At 40.7% G+C, this 18,951-nt stretch overlaps 1 protein-coding gene across 3 annotated transcripts; it reads right to left on the bottom strand.

Annotated features, from left to right (window-relative positions):
• Window positions 1-261: 261 nt before the first annotated feature.
• gfer (growth factor, augmenter of liver regeneration (ERV1 homolog, S. cerevisiae)) lies at window positions 262-14,933 on the bottom strand. Of its 3 annotated transcripts, XR_006314771.1 has the most exons (5): window positions 14,807-14,927; window positions 14,676-14,764; window positions 12,048-12,259; window positions 8,050-8,603; window positions 262-692 (listed from the first exon to the last, which is right to left on the bottom strand). XR_006314771.1 is itself a non-coding variant. In XM_043711330.1 (4 exons), the coding sequence occupies exons 1-4, from the start codon at window positions 14,892-14,894 to the stop codon at window positions 8,441-8,443; spliced, it is 549 nt and encodes a 182-aa protein (XP_043567265.1). In that variant the 5' UTR covers window positions 14,895-14,933; the 3' UTR covers window positions 4,175-8,440. The 3 variants fall into 3 exon arrangements, 2 of the variants coding, with proteins under 2 accessions (XP_043567265.1, XP_043567264.1); XM_043711330.1 differs by lacking the exon at window positions 262-692 and having other exon boundaries at window positions 4,175-8,603; window positions 14,679-14,764; window positions 14,807-14,933; XM_043711329.1 differs by lacking the exon at window positions 262-692 and having other exon boundaries at window positions 4,175-8,603.
• Between the last annotated feature and the right edge of the window lie 4,018 nt (window positions 14,934-18,951).

Below are 18,951 nucleotides of genomic sequence, written 5' to 3'. Positions count from 1 at the left end.
ATCTATAATTGCTTGAGGCAGAGTCTTTCATGAGGTTAAATTTAATGCACGGCAATTTGATAGTTTGCAGAAACAGAATTTATGAAAGAGAAGTTGCTGTCGTTTGGGCTATAAACATGGTGAACATTATATACATGATGGGGGAGGTGGGAATTACCAGACATATTTAGCCTGTGGAGAGACTTACGTTAGTTCAGGCAGACAAGAGGGTCTCTATTTGAATCCACTTTCAAACAACAGATTGAACAAAGCATGTCCATGTGCTGCAGAAACAAATTTTATCAGTAATATTGGCAGCTTTGCAGTTACTGGAAAATATGAATTTGTTGCATGCAAATTAAAATGCAATTGCTTTTTTTTTACATTTTTGACTTCCGTACGAACACACTGGTAATCTTTCCTTATCCCCCAAAGTATACAGCGCTGTTGTTCTGATGATCCTGTTGCATAGTCATTCCACATATATTTTTTAAAAACCCCGAAATTCTCTCACCTAAACTGTTTGAAACAATTAATGAAAATCAATTGGCCAGACAAGATCCCTATCACCAAAAGCTGACATCCATGTACAGACGATCTGATCACATTTATTTCTGGATGGGATTGTCACTGGTAATGCCAGCATTTGTTGCCTTTTACTGGCTGCCCTTCACAAAGTTGTACTGAGTTGCTTTCTTGAACCGTTGTACTCTCTGCAATGAAAAGACAGCTATTATAGAATGGATTGCAACTTTTTGATCCAGCGACAGCAAAGGAACCAGACTATAATTCCAAGTTAGGAATGCTGTATCATTTGAAATTGAATATAAATACATCTGCTGCCTTTCTTCTTCTGGATGTTAGAGATTGGGGGTTTGTAAATTGTTGTTGAAGGAACCTTGGAATACATTAGATAGTGGACTGAGTGCTGGATCTGAATCTCTTGCACCCAGAAAGCAGCAACAGGAAAGATACTGGAGAAAGATGCAAGTTTAAGAAGGGCAGTGGGGGACCTTAAAGGATGCTTGGTGCAATGGTTTAGGCTAACAGAGGAAATCCCAGCAGGAAAAACCAGTACAACCTGCGAATGACATACTGGTGCAGCTGACATAGCTCAAAATAGAGCTCCAGTATGATCAGTGTGTTTATCATCAAGTATTACTTTTTAAAAATGTTGTTTTTTTCCCCCCTAGGATGGCAGTAGCAGATGGAGGGACAGCCCCAAACTCAGTGACGAAGAGTCACGAGCTCCTTGCACTGGTTGTCGGAGGTGTAGGAGGGGGCTGAGGCAAGATGTTTGCAATTGGGAAACAAAGCACAGGGTTGTTTTACATGCCAAGATGATCCTGGAATAGTGAGCAGTTTCATTTGAGAACAGAATTAAATTGTTCTTTATATGGTCCAACAATAGACAAATAGACCAGTTTGTCTGCCATATCCCCAGACGTCTGTGTACCTTGTGCTGAAAGGAATATGTTGGGAGAATTGGCAATGTTTTTAATATTTTGTTGAAGATGAGGTGGAGGGGAGAGTAGGCGCTCACTCTAATTTTTATTCTGGCCATGTGGGCCTCTGAGGTCCAGAACTGGTAGTCAACACTACAATCAGCATGCTGTCAATGATTGGCGTATACAGAGCCACAAAGCACACACCGAGAGGGAATGTTGAAGGATAGAACTGAGCAAATTTAACTGTAGAGATGCAGTGAAAGGCTAGACAATTGGGAATTTGAAAGTGCAATAGAAAGTGAGTTGGGCGTTAGTCTTTTTCCAGGCACATAACAATGAAAAATGTAGGTTTGGAATATTAAAGAGGGATGGTGTAGGTGAAAAGTAATACATGTAAAACAAGAAAGTAATGAAATGCTCTTTTCAGACTGATATAATAGAAGGAGATTATGGTCATTTCCATACTTCTGGGCCAGAAAGTCCAGGTTCAGACCTCTCCCAGACGTGTGATGTAACATGCCTGAATAGGCTGATTAAAACTATTTACAATGGAATGAGGGAGGCCATGTGCCGTAGCAAGGTCAAGGAGCATGACAATGCATAGAGTTGGGGAATTTGGATGGAAGGAAAGGCTTAGGGAAGAGAAGAGGGCAGTGAACTCCAAGGAGAAACATCACAATGAGTTGAGATGGTGTTGAAATTGCAGAATGAGGAGTAATTTGATAGGAGCTGAGGGTGGAAAGCACTGAAGATATCTTTAGGTTTATCATTTTTGTTGTGTTTGGGAGCATAGCAGAGAATGATGATTTTGTAGGAGATGTGAAAGGAATGGAAGCAGCCATGATATTGAAAGTAGGAGACTTGCCAGGACATCTTCAACACCAACTTCCAAATCCACAGTTTCCACTGATGGGAGGGGAACCCATCCATTCTTTTAGCGTCACTAGTAGCACTGATATTGTACCTACACCACACACTACCACATGCCCAAAGACAATTAGGAAAGAACAATAAATGCTGGCCTTGCTGGTGATGGTTACATTTCATGAACAAGGAAAACACTCTCGCTGAGGCTTAATCAGTATTTTATTAAGGTTTAGCAAAATCTTTTTGTTTGCTACCACGATTCTGTATACAGGGCAACTCCTGTGTCTGGTTACTGCGGTTTACCTTGGTCCAAATATATAAAAGGGAGCATTCCAGCACCAGGGACCAGGAAGCTGCGGAGAAGGTATGTTTCCCATTTAAATTAATGGATTCACACCTATCTGCGGTTTCGAGCTTCCGCAGCAAGTCCTGGAATGTATCTCCCACAGGTACGGCAGGGATTACTATGCATTTCTTTTAAACAGCCATATCAATTTGTCCTTCAATCTTCAAGAATGTGTGAATGAGACTCCATGGATCTGTTACCACAGCAGACTTTTAGTACAGTTTAAATTTTCCTGCAAAGATTCATCAATTTGGACTCTAACATTAAATTCATCTGACAATTTTATTTCATAAGTCTGTTTTCCATTAATCCTCTAGGAGTACCCTTATTGCTGAATGCAGCTGAAAACTTGCCTCATCTCCAACCTTTGGCCTGTGATCATATTCAATGGTCCAAAAAAGGTAGTAGTCCAAATACTTATCTCTGGAGGCATCATCCAGTCTGATGAGCAACTACTACATTCTCTCAGTCTCCTAAAAGAAAACTGTACTCTGTCATTTGTCCTTTAATCCAAATTTCGCTGTAGGAAGGATATTATTAAATTGGACGGGGTTCAGAAAAGATTTACCAGGATGGACAGTGTGAGTTATAAGAAAAGGCTGGATAGTTTGGGACATTTTTTTCTCCACTGGAGCATAGAAGGTTGCAAGGTAATCTTATACAGGTTTATAAAATCATGAGGGACAAAGAGGTGAATAGCAAGGGTCTTTTCCCTAGGGTAGAGTAATTCAAAATTACATGGCATATTTTAAAGTGAGAGAGAAAGATTTAAAAAAAAAGGTCCTGAGGGGCAACTTTTTCCACAGTGTGGTTCGTGGGGAACGAACTACCAGAAGAAGTGGTAGATGCAGGTACCATTTCAACATTTGGTAGGTTCATGGTTATGAAAAGTTTAGGGGGATATGGGTCAAATGCTGGTAAATGGGAGGAGTTTAGTTTGGGAAACTTGATTGGCATGGACAAGTTGGATCAAAGGGTCTGTTTCTGTGCTGTATGACCGAATCTATTATGTAGCATTTTATCAAACACCTTTGAAAATTTCCTTCTAACTGCACTACCTTCAACAATAAACTCTACATTATGATCTCTGACATGGCTTCCTCCTTTGTACTTTTTAAAATTATCAATCTGCTCTCGTAGTGAATCTGTTGTTTTCTCGACCCTGGGAAAGGTTTCCATTTGATGCATAAGACTTGATTCCTTCCAATGGAGATGTAATTTTTAATTACTTGTTTGTCATGAAGATTGTTGCAAGTTATCACTGGGTCAAACTTTTGGAACTCCCTGCCTAATAGCACTGGGAGAAGACCTGAGACTGTTGTGGTTAACTGGAATTGCATGTAGCTCCTCCTGACAGAGACGAGTCAAATATTAAGGACTTGTTGAACATTATATTTATTCAACAGCTGGAACCAAATAAATAATGATAAGCAACATTGAATGTATCAATGACTTCCAACACAACAGCTGCTTATGACATGGGATACAAATATAAAGAAACATTCTTATTCATTTTCACATCTGGCAAAAGGTCCAAACATGTTCAAAAAAGGAGCTAAAACAAAAGCAGTTCTGTCATTTATTGTCTCTTTCAATTATTTAAGTTAGGTCTCCTGTTCACTGGTGGTAGCGTGGTTGCTAAGGAACCATCTGCGTAGGTGAAACAAAATTATTTCAATAACTAAATTACAGCCCATTGTTACGATCATTCATGAAACGGAAGCTGTTCAAAAGAAAATTCATTTAATCTGCAATATTTTGAGTGAACAATTGTCTCCATGATATAATTTCCAATATGGTCTTCCTCTTTGGATCTTCAAATCATTATTGTCAATCTGCTCAGTGAATAAATTCTGTTTTCCTGTTGCTGCAAACCCTGTTACCAACTAATACAACCACTGTTTCCTCAAGTGGAAATTTCATTTTTAATTATGATTATTTTGAATTAAATGTGACAATGAAAGGATGTTTAATGCTGTTAAGTGAGCTGTCTCTCGTTTTCATCTAAAAAGTGAAGTGAATGCCAACTCAGAACATGGTCTTGCCAGGAATGCAGAAACAAATTCATAGGTTTAAGTATAAAATGTTCCTCTATCATTGTTGCATCAAAATCTGGACTAATAGCACTCTGGACAAAACTGCACAATAGGCTGCAGTGATTTGAGAAGGCCAAACAACACCCTTGTCAGGAAAACTAGGAAGCATTACATGAAGTATGACTTTTTTTAAATGTAAAAACCATCTGAATATAACAAATAGGAATGAAGAAAGAAACCAGACAAGACAAACCCAGCAAAACATAAATTGGAAGATTAATAAAAAAAAAGTACAAAATGAAATCAAATCTAACTGAAGGTTGCTGAGCTCCGTGTCGAGCGCAGAAAGCTGTAGAGTGCCGAACTTGTTCTGGGTTATGTCGTCAAGTCCGTTCAGTTGAAAACCTTACTCACAGTCACACATTTACCTTTGCTATTTGGCACAACATAGTACAGCAATCCAGAAGGAAAAACGACTGATCTCCAAACTCAGAAGAAAGAGGTGATGACATTCAGCTTCAAAAAGAAAACCAGAGAGGCTCTTAGGATATATACAAGACAGTTAAACAGGGCAGAGTAAATAAACCTCAAGGGGACATCCAGATACACCCATGCAATCCAGGACAAGGCAACAGTTATGGGATTGTGAAGAATTCACAAAGGGTGATCAATGGCTGGTGTTTGAGGCACAGGTATTGGGCTCATTTAAGAATCAGCTAAGAAGGGAACAGAGTTGGCTTTCCAAAAGAGGATCATCAAGTAAAAACTGTCCACCTGACCAACCTGGTAATCATAAATACATAATGCAGTGTACAAAATTTTAAAAACATTATTTAAATTATTTACATCTTCAATCAAAATCTTGGAAAAATGGTCTCATTCAGCTGAATTGTAAGTAATTTCTATTTGAACAAATAAATCTAATTCTATTTTGTTTAAAAAACTCATTTGTGAAGATCAATTTTAGAATGGAGACGGTACTTGAGAATGTAATGGCTATTGTAGACTGGGTTTCTCTCACATCGTACTGTACAGAATCTGATGTGATAGGTGCATTATTGTACATGTACATTATTAAAGTCAATCATTTGCAGATGGGCCACCCTTGGTGTTTTTATAGCATGACAAATCCAAAAGATTCACAAGGGCATTTTGCAAAAGAGTAAACTTCCCATCACAATAGAACAGAATATTCAAATTTCACAGCAGTAACAAGAATTTTGTTCGCACATGACTGCTCCCATCATTTAGTGCAACATTAAATATCTTACTTTGGTCTTCCTTAAACACATTTACTACACTTTGAGCAAAACTCTTGTAACAAATTCCAATGATCAACGTAGGCAGGTACTCCAGAAGATATATAATGATAAACAAGTACTTATAGGCTGATGCAGTAAGAACAAGATAGTGCAGTGACTGAAGTCTAGTGCACAAAAATGCCATGGTGCAGAGTTCAAAATGCCAAACCTTGCAGCATTTTAGCAACTTTGAATCCAGCAATACTGCATCTCCTTATATGATGAACCAACCGTAGAAACTGAAATTGACCTCTTTTCTCCCACATCCTAAACTGGGAGTATTAGTGATTACCAATGAGAACACAGAGTTCCCATAATATAATCACTTGATTTAAAATAAAGGGGCTTTTTCTAAAAAAAAAACTGCACATTTTAAGGTCTCTTCAGTATATCAAATGGTTATGGTTATTAAACTCACTCATGTTGCTTAGAATATTTAAGTACCTTCTGTACCACAATGTCCAGTCTAAATCATGATGTGGAGGTGCCGGTGTTGGACTGAGGTGGACAAAGTTAAAAATCACACAACACCCGGTTATAGTCCAAAAGGTTTATTTGGAAGTACAAGCTTTCAGAGCATCGCTACTTCATCAGGTAGCTGTAGAACAGGAGCATAAGACGCAGAAATTCTGTATCTTATAATCCTGCTCCATGAAGGAGCAGCGCTCCGAAAGTTAGTACTTACAAATAAATCTGTTAGACTATAACCTGGTGTCGTGTGATTTTTAACTCAGTCTAAATCAGTCAATCCCTCACGGTAAATGGCCAACTCTCCTGTTTGCAGTATTAGTGAATATAGAAAACACAGGCAGATTATACCCCAAACGGGTGTCCACTACATTATCAAGCAACACATTCAGCATGTTTCAGGTACTGATTGAGAGTGGTGCTCAATTTTCATATTTAACAGATGGCAATTCAGCTCACTCATCAAGACAATCTGCACATGTCTAGACTCAACACAACTCATAGTAACCAAACAAATTCACAAAATTAGAAATCATGAATGCTTGTCGGTGGTTGAAAACAGCATGCCATACTTAATTACCACTAAATATCACAGCTGCAGCAAACACAGCTTTGCATACTTTTACACAATAATTTTAAATTTTATTAATTTCCTGCACCCACAGCTGGGTACTCAAAATGACTGATTTTTAACAGGCAGAGTGTTGTAGAGTGCACTTCCTCCCAGGATTGAAACTTTACAACAGCAGGATGCTACATATAGACCTTAGGGACAGATAAAGTATGGCCATTTAAAGAAATAATCTTTGCATGATGATTGATAGCTGAGTTATTCAAACTCCAAAAATTAGCAGATACTCTTACAACCAGCCCAGACAAGTTGCATTTGTATAATTTTAGTGCAAATACCTTATTGCAACTCTTCTGAGCTTTATATAAGTCCTCCATTCCTTTGTTTTAATTTTATCCCAAAATGTCTGTAGTGTCTTTCAGCTGTGAAGATCAGATACAGTATTCGGATGAAAGCTGTAGCCTGCCATTAAGGACCTTCTACTGTTCCAACATTAGACATATTTCAGACGTATATTCTTCAAGTCTTATAAAATCTTATAACAGATCTAAAAATGTCTTGGCTTGCTATTCCATTAATATTTCTAAACAATCAATGTAGAGTTGGTGTGATAGATGGCAGATTGTGCGTAAATTGCGCTGTAAGTGCATATTGCAATGTCTTAAAATTGCTATTCAATACAGTGCCAATATTAACTGCCATATATAATCCAGAGTCCAAAACCAGGCTTGAAAATACATGAGTACAGATGTAAATCAGTTATACTAAATGTTGTTCTTTGGATACTAATCACTATTCATTAACATAACCCTACTCAATTGATGCAATTTGTTTCTGTTTACCATCACTTGCATCACTTCAGAGAGATCAGAATTACTTTATCCCAGCAATTTCATAAATTCACTCATTAACTGGTATTTTATAAATACCCTTTGACAGGTACACAAAGTTAACTTCGCTATGCTTGGTTTATTAGGCTCAGCCACGCAAAGATATTTGTGATTCTCTCTATGCTACTGTAGCTCAGTATTACCTGTTTAACAGCAAAATGGAACCAAATATTTGAAGTGATCACTTCATCTGGATGGAGACATTTTCAAATATCAGGAAGAAGAGAGACTTTACCACAAAAGCAAATCACTATCCTGAAGCAACTGCACCCCCTAGAGGATAAAGAATAAGAGCAATTGTTTAAAGTGCAATTATTCCATCACCTGTCTCCCATGTTTCTAAGTGAGGGAGCACGTTGAGAGATCATCTATCTTAATTTGGGAATAGTGAGGCAAGAATGTAGAAATAAGTGGGGAAAATTAAGTTTTGTAATTTTCAATATTATTAAAATTGGGTAAACAGCATGTCGTTAAGATCAGGGAGAAAAACATCAAATAAGTCGGAGTCAAAATAAAACTTGAAAAGTTTTTAAATCAATCGCATGATCCATCCTTCCATCCATCCCTCCATCGTTCATCCACCTTGGAGCAGTCAAATTCTGGTTTTCCTATTCGCTTGCTAATGTCATTATGGAGAAGGCACATCCACTGCGAAAGTTTGTACCTGGTGCTGGTGTCGGGAGGCATGGTCTTCAGTCTGGAAGAACGACAAGACTAGTATCATGTGTGGATTCCAAAGCAAAGTTTGCTGAATGTTTCATTGTGCAATGTCTCTTCATATCAACTACCCTCAACACTGCCCCACATCATAGAGACAAAAAATAAAACTGCAGATGCTAGAATCCAAGATACACAAGCAGGAGGCTGGACGAACATAACAAGTCAAGAGGTGGAGATGGGTTACACCTGAAACATCGACATCTCCACCTCCGGATGCTGCCTGACTTGCTGTGTTCTTCCAGCCTCCTGCTTGTCTACACTGCACAGAGACAATCCTGCAGAGCTTGCTAACATGAACCAGAAATTCAAATCACTTTCTTTTTCAGAGGACTACCAGTGCTCAGATAGATAATTAAAAGAAAAGCATTTACATTGTATAATGCAGTTCCCTTCCTGTTGCCACCAGCCTTTCCAACTGTCTAATGTGCAGCCTCAATTGGCCAAATATCAACCATCAGGCTACATCAAACAGCATTCACCTCACAACCACTCTGTTACCTCTCTCAAACATTAGCCTATGATTAACCACATCACCACAAGTTAATTATGTGCATTTCATAAATGTAACTGTTTCACATAGAGAGCAACCACATCACATCGGTTCAAAGGATTCTCAGATCATGTGTGCCAAAACATTGTTGCAGCTGCAGTATTTTCCATTTGGTTTCAGTGCCACTTCTTTTGCAGGAAGAGAGAGGAACAGCCAGGGACTGGATTATTTTTGCTATCCAGCACCGAAGGACATTGGTGTCCATGGCTAACAGTCCCCTAAGGAAATGGAACGTAGATAAAGTGGCTACCAGAGTTGGAGATACTGGCCTTTATTAGTTGAGGCGTTGAGTTTAAGAGCAGGAAGGTTACACCAGAACTGTATAAAACATTGGTTGGGCCATAGCAAGAGTATTGGGTAGACTTCCGAAACCCTGATTACAGGAGGGATGCGAGTGAACCAGAGCGGGTGCACAGAACATTTACCTGGGCTGGAGAGTTTCAGTTTTGAGGAGAGATTGGAAAGATTGGGGTTATTTTTCTTACAGCAGAAGAGACTGAAGGGTGACACGATTGAGATGTATAAAGTTAGGACGGGCATAGACAGGAAGAAATTTTTCCCGTTTGGTAGAGGGATCAATGACCATGGGAACAGGTTTAAGGTAAGGGGCAGAAGATTCAGAGGGGATGCAAGGAACAGCTTTTGCACCCAGCGGATGGTGGAAACCTATAAAGGTGGTAGAGGCAGAAAACCTCCTAATGTTCAAAAATATTTAGATGTGTACTTGCGATGCAAAGGCATACAAGACTATGAGCCAAGTGCTGGAGAATGGGATTGGAATAGTTAGGTGGTTGTTTTTGATCAGCACAGATTCGATGAACCAAAGGGCATTTTCCTGTGCTGTGGAGCTCAGTGATACTAACCTCTGCTGGACAAGCTAGTGTTGTTATCAGGGAAGGTTAGATGAGCTGAACTGTGTTTGCCCCTCTGACAGAACAACCTGATGTTAGTGACCACCACTTCACAATGATCACTGCCCTTCAGGAAAGGAGGGGCTGAGTGAAAACTGAACTGCAAAGCAGCTTGCAACAGCTGGTATGACATCATCTCACTCGACTGAATACTATAATGTGCACCATAACTGGAACCCTACACTTAATGGGGGAAGTGATGGCCTGGTGGTATTACCAGGGGAATATTAATCAAGAGACATTCTGAGGACCTGGATTTGAATCCTGTCACAGCAGATAGTAGAATTTGAATTCAATAATAAATGTGGAGTTAGGAGTAAATTCCCTGATTCACTAATGTCTTTTAGAGAAGGAAACTTCCATCATTACGCACATCTGACTCTAGTCTGCACAGCAAGTGGTTGACTCCTAATGGTTTAGCCAGCGATATCTACATCCTGTGAATGAATAAAAACATATACCCTGGCCTCCTGTCTTCAAAAACATCACTCTCCCACACAACTACTGACAGAAAATCTCAAGGAGAAAGTGAGGACTGAAGATGTTGGAGAGTCAGAATCGAAAAGTGTGGCGCTGGAAATGCACAGTAGGACAGGCAGCATCTGAGGAGCAGGAGAGGCAACATTTCGGGCATAAGCCCTTCATCAGATCTCAAGATTTTTTAAAATCGTCACTGCCTTACCTTAATTACCACTTTATAATGACCTGTTCAACCTGCCTTAATGTCCAGCTTCCATCTCAGCACCTTCGATGGAGCAGCTTTCCCTCAGTAAGATATACCAGCACTTGGGAACATTGGAAGCCTTTAAGACAATAATTAACAAGTTCCTTCTGACAAGCCAGGTCTGTTGAATGGCAGCCTTTAAAGTACCATGGAGACAGTAGCTCTTGGTTAAAGACAACACATGGCCCCTGACCAGCCAGCCAATCTGTACAGTTGGGACTTCAGTACAAACCCATTATGCACTTGTAGAGAGATGGAAACAACGCTGCACATCACAGAGGTGGGTCCCATCTTTTAACTAATTGCCATAAACTCAGCAAGCAAGGTAGTGGTTCTGGAAATTGATATTCACTAAATGAATGACCCCTGTCAATTTTTGTTTTTCCATTTAATAAACAGGATCAGATTTTAGTCAAGCAAATTTTTCTAAAGATAGTAACATTTGCAAACTGAATAGGAAACTGGAGACAAAAGAAGAACAAAAAGCCAACTTAGCCTAATTTAAATTAAGGTAAAAAAATAGGAAGGAAAGGCTTCACAAAAATCGCACAGTTAAAATCAATAAAATGGTTGAGAGAATCAAATATCTACAGTACGGAAACAGGCCATTCAGCCCTTTGAGTCCACATCGACCCCCTGAACAGCATCCTACCCAGACCCAGCCCCCTACCCTATCCCTGTATCCCTGCATGTTCCCACTAATCCATTGACTAACCCACTTAACCTGCAATTCCCTGGACACTATGGGCAATTTAGCATGGTCAGTCCACTTAACCTGCACATCTTTGGACTGTCGGAGGAAATCAGAACATCTGGAGAATCCCACACAAACATAGGGAGTACTCTACACAGATAATAGCTCAAGGGTGGAAGTGAACCCGGGTCCCTGAAGCTATGAGACAGCAATGGAGGTGTGGTGCTGGAAAAGTGCAGCTGGTCAGGCAGCATCCGAGGAGCAGGAGAACTGACGTTTCGGGCAAAAGTCCTTCATCAGGAAAGACAGTAGTGCTAACCGCTGAGTCACCATGCCACCCAAGTTATTTCAAGTTATCACTATTTATTTTGAGTATTTATTTTGATATTGTATCAATATCAGATTTACTTTTGCTTTTTAATTAGCTTTAATAATATTTTATTCCAGATTAGCCCAGAGGGATGAGAGCCTGGAAAAGATGGTCAAGGGATTCTCCCAATAACTACGAAAAGAAAATGCAATATTAATTATACAACACTGACCTGTCTCTCAAGTCTTCAGCACATTCTTCACACGGAAAGAATTTTGAAAACAAAGAAATAAACTGTTTCATGTCTTCCTGCTGATTATTGGTGGGCTGGTCTGGGTAATATGCGGCCATTGTATGTAGGAAAGACCAAGTGTTTCTCCCCAGTTCCTCTCGGTCTAAAGGGCATTCAACAGGACGCTCTTTATCCAGGTCTTCTGCAACATTCTGTAGTTGAACGAGCAGAGCAAATCTAAAATAAAATCAATTAAGAGTAGAAGTAGGCCATTCGGCCCCCTCAAGCACGTCGCCTACCCCCCCCCCCCTTCAATAAGATCATGGTTGATCCCACACTTCCATCTACCCGGGGCACCATTGATTCCCTTGTGTATAAAGAAACTATAACTACTTCCGCCTTAAAAACATTCAATGATCACAGCGCCACTTTGCTTTCACCTCCACACCTCTGAAGAGCATCCCACCCAGTCCGCTAGCCCACCCCTGTAACCCGGCATTATCCCACTGGCTAACCACACCGCTTTCTAAGGCAGAATTCCAAACTCGCACAATGCTGAGAAAAAAAAACTCTCTTCATCTCTACCCTAAAAGGCCGACACCTAATTTTTAAATAGTTCTGGACTCATCCAGAGGAAACATCTTTCCATGTCTACCACGTCAGGTTCATTCAGTCCTTACATACTTCAATTGAGTCACCACTTGCCCTTCTAAATTCCAGAACAAACATGCCCAAACTGTCCAACCAGTCAAAATCAATCCCCTCACAACTCTAATCTCATTTTCCAGCATTTGGACCATAGCTTTGTACACCTTGGCATTGCAAGAGCGTATCCAAATATTTCTTCAAAGCTATGAAGGTTTCTGCTCTACCAGTCTTCCTGTCTACCTTGCCGCTCCTAACTTTACACACATCAATCGTACCCCCCTAATCCCTCAGTTTCCTCACCACTAAGGGAAACAAAACCCAGTCTGATTTCTTTTCAAAACTTAAACTCTTCAGCCCAGGCAATATTCTGGTAAATCTCCTCTGCACTCTCTCCAGTGCTATCACATCCCTTCATTAAATGGATTTCAGAACGGTTTACATTAATCTAGCTGTAGCCAAACTGGTGGTTTATACTATTCCAGCATCACTTCCCTATTCCTAAACGCTATGCTAATAACAGCAGGTGACCTTATAGAGGTTTACAAAATTATGAGGGGCATGGATATGATAAATCGACAAAGTCTTTTCCTTGGGGTCGGGGGGTCCAGAACTAGAAGGTATAGGTTTAGGGTGAGAGGGGAAAGTTATAAAAGAAACCTAAGGGGCAACTTTTTCACACAGAGGGTGGTACATATATGGAATGAGCTGCCAGAGGAAGTGGTGGAGGCTGGTACAATTGCAACATTTAAAAGGCATTTGAATAGGTATATGAATAGGAAGGGTTTGGAGGGATATGGGCCGAGTGCTGGTAGGTGGGACTAGATTGGGTTGAGATATCTGGTTGGCATGGACGGGTTGGATCGAAGGGTCTGTTTCCGTGCTGTACATCTCTATGACTCTATGACCAGTGGCCACACTCACCAAGTATCCTTGGTGCCACCATTCCTGTGTTCCCTTGCCTTAAGTTTCGTTTGCGACTGCTCAATCCATTTTTAATAAGAAATCATTTACAGGATGAGAGCTTCTCTGGTTGGGCAGCATTTATTGCTCAGATTTATCCCCAATTGCCCAGGCTACAAAGTAAAGTTGAGTAGAATCACTGACAACAATGCATTCCTCCCTAATTAATTCAATGCATTCTATGATTGATTTGAACAGTCACTCTGCAGACAGCAGATTGGCCTTCATCAGAATGAATCTACAGAAAGCAACTGGTCTGGATGGATTTTACGATGTTAAATCATAGTAGCTTTAAAAATAGGTTTGTTTTAAATGGTTTCCTTTGAAAGCTTTTGTTTATCGGTTATAATAAATATATTGTGGATGAGAAAAACTAACAGCCAAGAATTAACAAATGGCTATTAACAACTTATTTGTTCGAACTGATGCAAGAAGGACTCAAGCTGTGTGCATGGGCATGTTGCTGAATTGTGCGAAAAAGCACAATAATATGGAGATCAGTTCTAGCTCATCTCTAATTCAGAAGGTTGTGGGATCATGCTTCAGAAGCAGGGACTTGAGCACAAAACCTAAGCTAACTGCTGTACCATAGAAGACATTGCTCCAAGGTCATGTGTGTATTAAGGATCTCATGGAACAAATTCAAAGAACAGGAGCAATATTCCTAAGTCCTTGCAAGTCTTTACACTTAATGACTCAAAACAGCATTACTGCAATGGTGTGTGGGGGAAGTTTGCCATGCACAAATTATCAGCTGCTTTGCCACAACATAACAGCGACTTTAACTAAACACAGAAACCATGGTAGAACTCTTTGGGAAGTCCGGCATCTGTGAAGGTGCGATGGAAGTGAAGCTCTTTCTCCTCCATCAGAACGGCACCCCAACCATCCGTGCTGCTGGGTCAGTAAAGGTGACACCGGCAACCCACAACTCCAAGAGACCAAGGCCTAGACTCTGTCTATTGTCACCCCGCCCCAAAATCACTCCCCACCCCCACGGGCGCGCGCGCGCTCTCTCACCACCTGCTTCTTCTGTTCGCGGATCCACGTCTTGAAGTCCACACAGGCCCGGCAGGGTTTCTTCACCTTCTCGCCTCCTGCTCCTGCTCCTGCTCCTGCTCCTGCTCCTGCTCCTGCTCCTGCTCCTGCTCTTGATCCGGATCGGTCAGCTCCGGACTCGGCGCCACTTCCCAAAGGGAACGGGAACCCGCCCAAAGGTCCCGGACTGGGCGCCGCCATCTTGGACCGCACAGCCCTCTGGGAACGCTGAGACACTAACCAATCACTTTGAGGTCGCCTCATGCACTAACCAATCACCGTGCAGGAACCGCCCCTTGCACTAACCAATCACCGTGCAGGAACCGCCCCTTGCACTTACCAATCACCGTGCAGGGTTCACCTATTGTACTAACCAATCACCATGCAAAATCCACCTATTGTACTGACTAATTACCATTTAGGATCCACCCCTTTCACAAACCAACCACCATGTAGGATACACCTCTTGTTCTAACGAGTCACTATATAGGATCCACCCCCTTGCTCTAAGCAACTACCATGCATGATCCACTCCTGAAACTAAGCAATCAGTGTCCAGAATCCATTTATTGCTGTAATAATTCATCATGCATGACCTACATCGTATACAAACCAACATTCTGTGCAAGATCCACCGCTTATTATAGCCAATCACTGCATAGGATCCACTCCTTACACTAACTGATTAGCATGAAAAAATACTCATCGAAAAAGAAACAATCATCACACAGGATCTACTCCTTTGTTTTTGTTTTTGCTGCTGTTTATCTATTAGTTAATATCTATGCTACTTAATGATGTGATCTGCCTGTACTGCTCGCAAGACAAAGCTTTTCACTATGCCTCAGTACACATGACAGTAAATTCAATTCAACTCAATTCACTAACCAATCATCTTGGAAGTTGAACTGCTCATTCTAAGCAATCACCGTGCTGTATCCATTATACAATGAACTAACCATAAACTTGCCCACACTCACATGCCACCCTATCCTGCACCCACCCACCTCACACTCACCTGACACCTTATCAACCTAATATAGAGTGTACTCAGCATTGGCTAGACCCTGCAACATATATTTCCCATCGCTAACCGTCCTTGAGAAGGTGGTGATGATTTGCTTTATGGAAAGCTGCAAACCGTGTGGCATCGGTGCACACAATGCTGCTATGAAAGGAGTTCCGGGATATTGACCCATCAACAGCGAAGAACCAGCAATATAGTTCCAATTCAGGATGATACTGATCTGGAAGTGTACCTAAATGTGGTGGTGTTTCCATGTATCTACTACACCTGCCCTTTCAGGTGGTGGATGTGGCGGGTTTGGAAAGTACTGTTGAAGGAAATGTATACAAAGCAAACTCCCTCAAACAGCACTTAAAACCTTTTAAAATTTTAGTGATGGTCAATGAGAAATAACTAATGGCCAGAGTACAAGGGTTAACTTATCTGTTCATTGAAATAGCGCCATGGGATCTTGTACATTTACATTTACATGGGGATGTAAATAGGGAATTGGAGCACTCTTCAGGAAGCATGGAACACTCACAATACAGTTTCATTTAGTTTCCAAACAAAACAACTGAGAAAAGGGACCAACACATTTGATGTGGCCAATGACCATTCAGATTTCATGTAAGCAATTAAGGTACTAATTTTGGTTTGTTTTGTACTGATTTTTAATCTTGGAAATTGGATGTAGTGCATAACAATTGATGATATATTTAAATAAGCAACATACTAGTCCAATAAGCAGCTTTTCGTCCAGCAAACCTCAAAGTAAATAATTACGCCATAGGACAGAAATAGCTAAAACATAAAGGAATAAAGTACAAAAGCTGCAGATGTAAATCAGAAAAAGAAAATACAAGAAAAAATGTGACAGTCTGTCAGCTTTTAAGGGAAAAAAAGCAACATTTCCGCCATGTTACCTTCTTCAGAGCCAAATAATGAGAAATGGATATTGTAAGGATCAGAAAATGGAAAGAGAAAGGATAAAAACACAATTTTTAAAAATTCTCTAAGGTCTGTGTGCTATTACATAGAAAGATTTAAAAAAGGAGCAGGAGGAGGCCATTCGGTCCTTTGAGCCTGCTCCGCCATTCATCGCAATCATGTCCGATCGTTCAACTCAATAGCCTAATCCTGCTTTCTCCCCATAAACTTTGGTCCCATTCACCCCCAAGTGCTATATCTAGCTGCCTCTTGAATACATTCAATGTTTTGGCATCAACTACTTCCTGTAGTAATGAATTCCACAGGCTCACCTCTCTTTTGGGGCTGCATGGCGGCTCAGTGGTTAGCACTGCTGCCTCACAGCACCAGGGACCTGGGTTCGATTCCCAACTGTCTGTGTGGAGTTTGCACATTCTCCCCATTTTTGCATGGGTTTCCTCCGGGTGCTCCGGTTTCCTCCCACAGTCCAAAGATGTGCAGGTCAGGTGAATTGGCCACGCTAAATTCCCTACAGTGTTAGGTAGGTTAGTCCGGGGTAAATATAGGGTAGGGGAATGGGTTACTCTTCGGAGGGGTGGTGTGGACTTGTTGGGCTGAAGGGCCTGTTTCCACCCTGTAGCAAATCTAAAAATCTAATGAAATGTCTCCTCATCTCCATCCTAAATGGTCCACCCCGAATCCTCAGAAGGTGACCCCTGATTCTGGACATACCCATCACCGGGATCAGCCTCCCTGCGTCTAGTCCTGTTAGAATTTTTTAAGTCTCGATGAGATCCTCCCCCATTCATCTGAACTCCAGGATAAACAATCCCAACCTAGTCAATCTCCCCTCATACGTCAGTCCCTTTGCTGCACTCCCTCAAGAGCAACAGATTTTGATGGAAAAACAACCTTTGCTGTCAGAAAGAAATGGGTTTTGGGGGTTTGAAGTTCAGATGAAAACACAGCAAATTTAAGTATTTGTACTTGAGTGAAATATATTATTGTTACTTAACCTGGGGAGAGTACAAATTCATCAAGAAGATGTGCCACAGAAATTTAGTTGGAGATCTAAATATTCATTATGACAAAATGTCTTTCCATTTTTTTGCTTGTGTGACTAAAATTAAAAATACTGAAAGACTCGACATTATTGCCCAGATATTTTACTCTAATTCTGAGCTCCATCTCTAGAGTTGCCTTAATAAAATGACCACAGACTTTCACTGATGTTGCATGTTTGAACCACCAGAGGTCATGCTTGTCTTTCAAAGGCAGCCAAAAGTGTTTTTAATTTATTACAATTTCACAGATCCATGTGAATGAGAAACGTGATTAGCCTATCATTGCTCCCCTGACCAGCAATAAACCACATTATCTCAATGGATGCTGTTTGGACCTAGTGACTGTCCCAACATTTTATGTTATACTCCATTTCATGTTTTGACTACCTATTCTTTTTGATTGGAGATGAATTTCCTGTTTTAAATGGAGCATTTGCTAGTTTAAAACTAAACGTAAAACAAGCAGGAGGCTGGAAGAACACAGCAAGCCTAGTAGCATCATGAGGTGGAGAAGTCAACGTTTTGAGTATAATGTTGTTAATGTACCTGTCTCAGAACCTGAAGAAGTGTTACACCCGAAACGTTAAGTTCGCCACCTCTGATGTTGCCTGCCTTGCTGTGTTCTTCCAGCCTCCTACTTATCTACCTTGGATTCCAGCATCTGCAGTTATTTTGTCTCTAATCAAGTTTAAAACTGAATCCAGTCATGCTGCTTGTGGCAAGAAGTTTGGCAATGCCCTTTTTACCTGATGCCATTTGCATTCATATTCGGATGGAAATGCCTTGAGATTGTTCAACCTGCTTGTGGCATCTATTATGGACAATTGAAAGAGGGCAGGGTAGTTCCTCCTACTCTCTTACCTGGCCCCAGATATATGTGTTTTTTAAAAAAGAGGGCGTTTTAACCTTCTAAGCGTCGGGACTCTCAGGAACAGGACAAAAACATAGGTTTTCTCCTAAGATTAAAGAGAATCAAGGATTAGAGGGCATCAGTTTAAGGTTAGAAGGGAAAGAATAAAAGGAAATGTGAGGGGCAACTTTTTTTACACAAAGGGTGTAAAATGGAATGAGCTGCTGGCGGAAGTGGTTGAGACAGGCACATTAACAACATTTAAAAGGTATTTGGGCAAATACATGAATAGGGAAGGTTTAGAAGGATATGAGGAGAAAGTGAGGTCTGCAGATGCTGGAGATCAGAGCTGGAAATGTGTTGCTGGAAAAGCGCAGCAGGTCAGGCAGCATCCAGGGAACAGGAGAA

Source organism: Chiloscyllium plagiosum, chromosome 21 (genome assembly GCF_004010195.1).
Source record: "Chiloscyllium plagiosum isolate BGI_BamShark_2017 chromosome 21, ASM401019v2, whole genome shotgun sequence".
In the NCBI taxonomy this organism is placed as follows: Eukaryota; Metazoa; Chordata; class Chondrichthyes; order Orectolobiformes; family Hemiscylliidae; genus Chiloscyllium; species Chiloscyllium plagiosum.
Note: the sequence above shows the minus strand (reverse complement) of the source record. Positions and strands in the feature narration are given on the sequence as shown.

Coding starts and splice junctions, on each gene's coding strand:
- gfer (XM_043711329.1), bottom strand. CDS start 14,894: ATGGCGGCGCCCAGTCCGGGACCTTTGGGCGGGTTCCCGTTCCCTTTG. Junction 12,260..14,675: donor GCGAACAGAAGAAGCAGGTG/GTGAGAGAGCGC, acceptor GTTCAACTACAG/AATGTTGCAGAAGACCTGGA. Junction 8,604..12,047: donor GCTGAAGACTTGAGAGACAG/GTCAGTGTTGTA, acceptor TCGTTCTTCCAG/ACTGAAGACCATGCCTCCCG.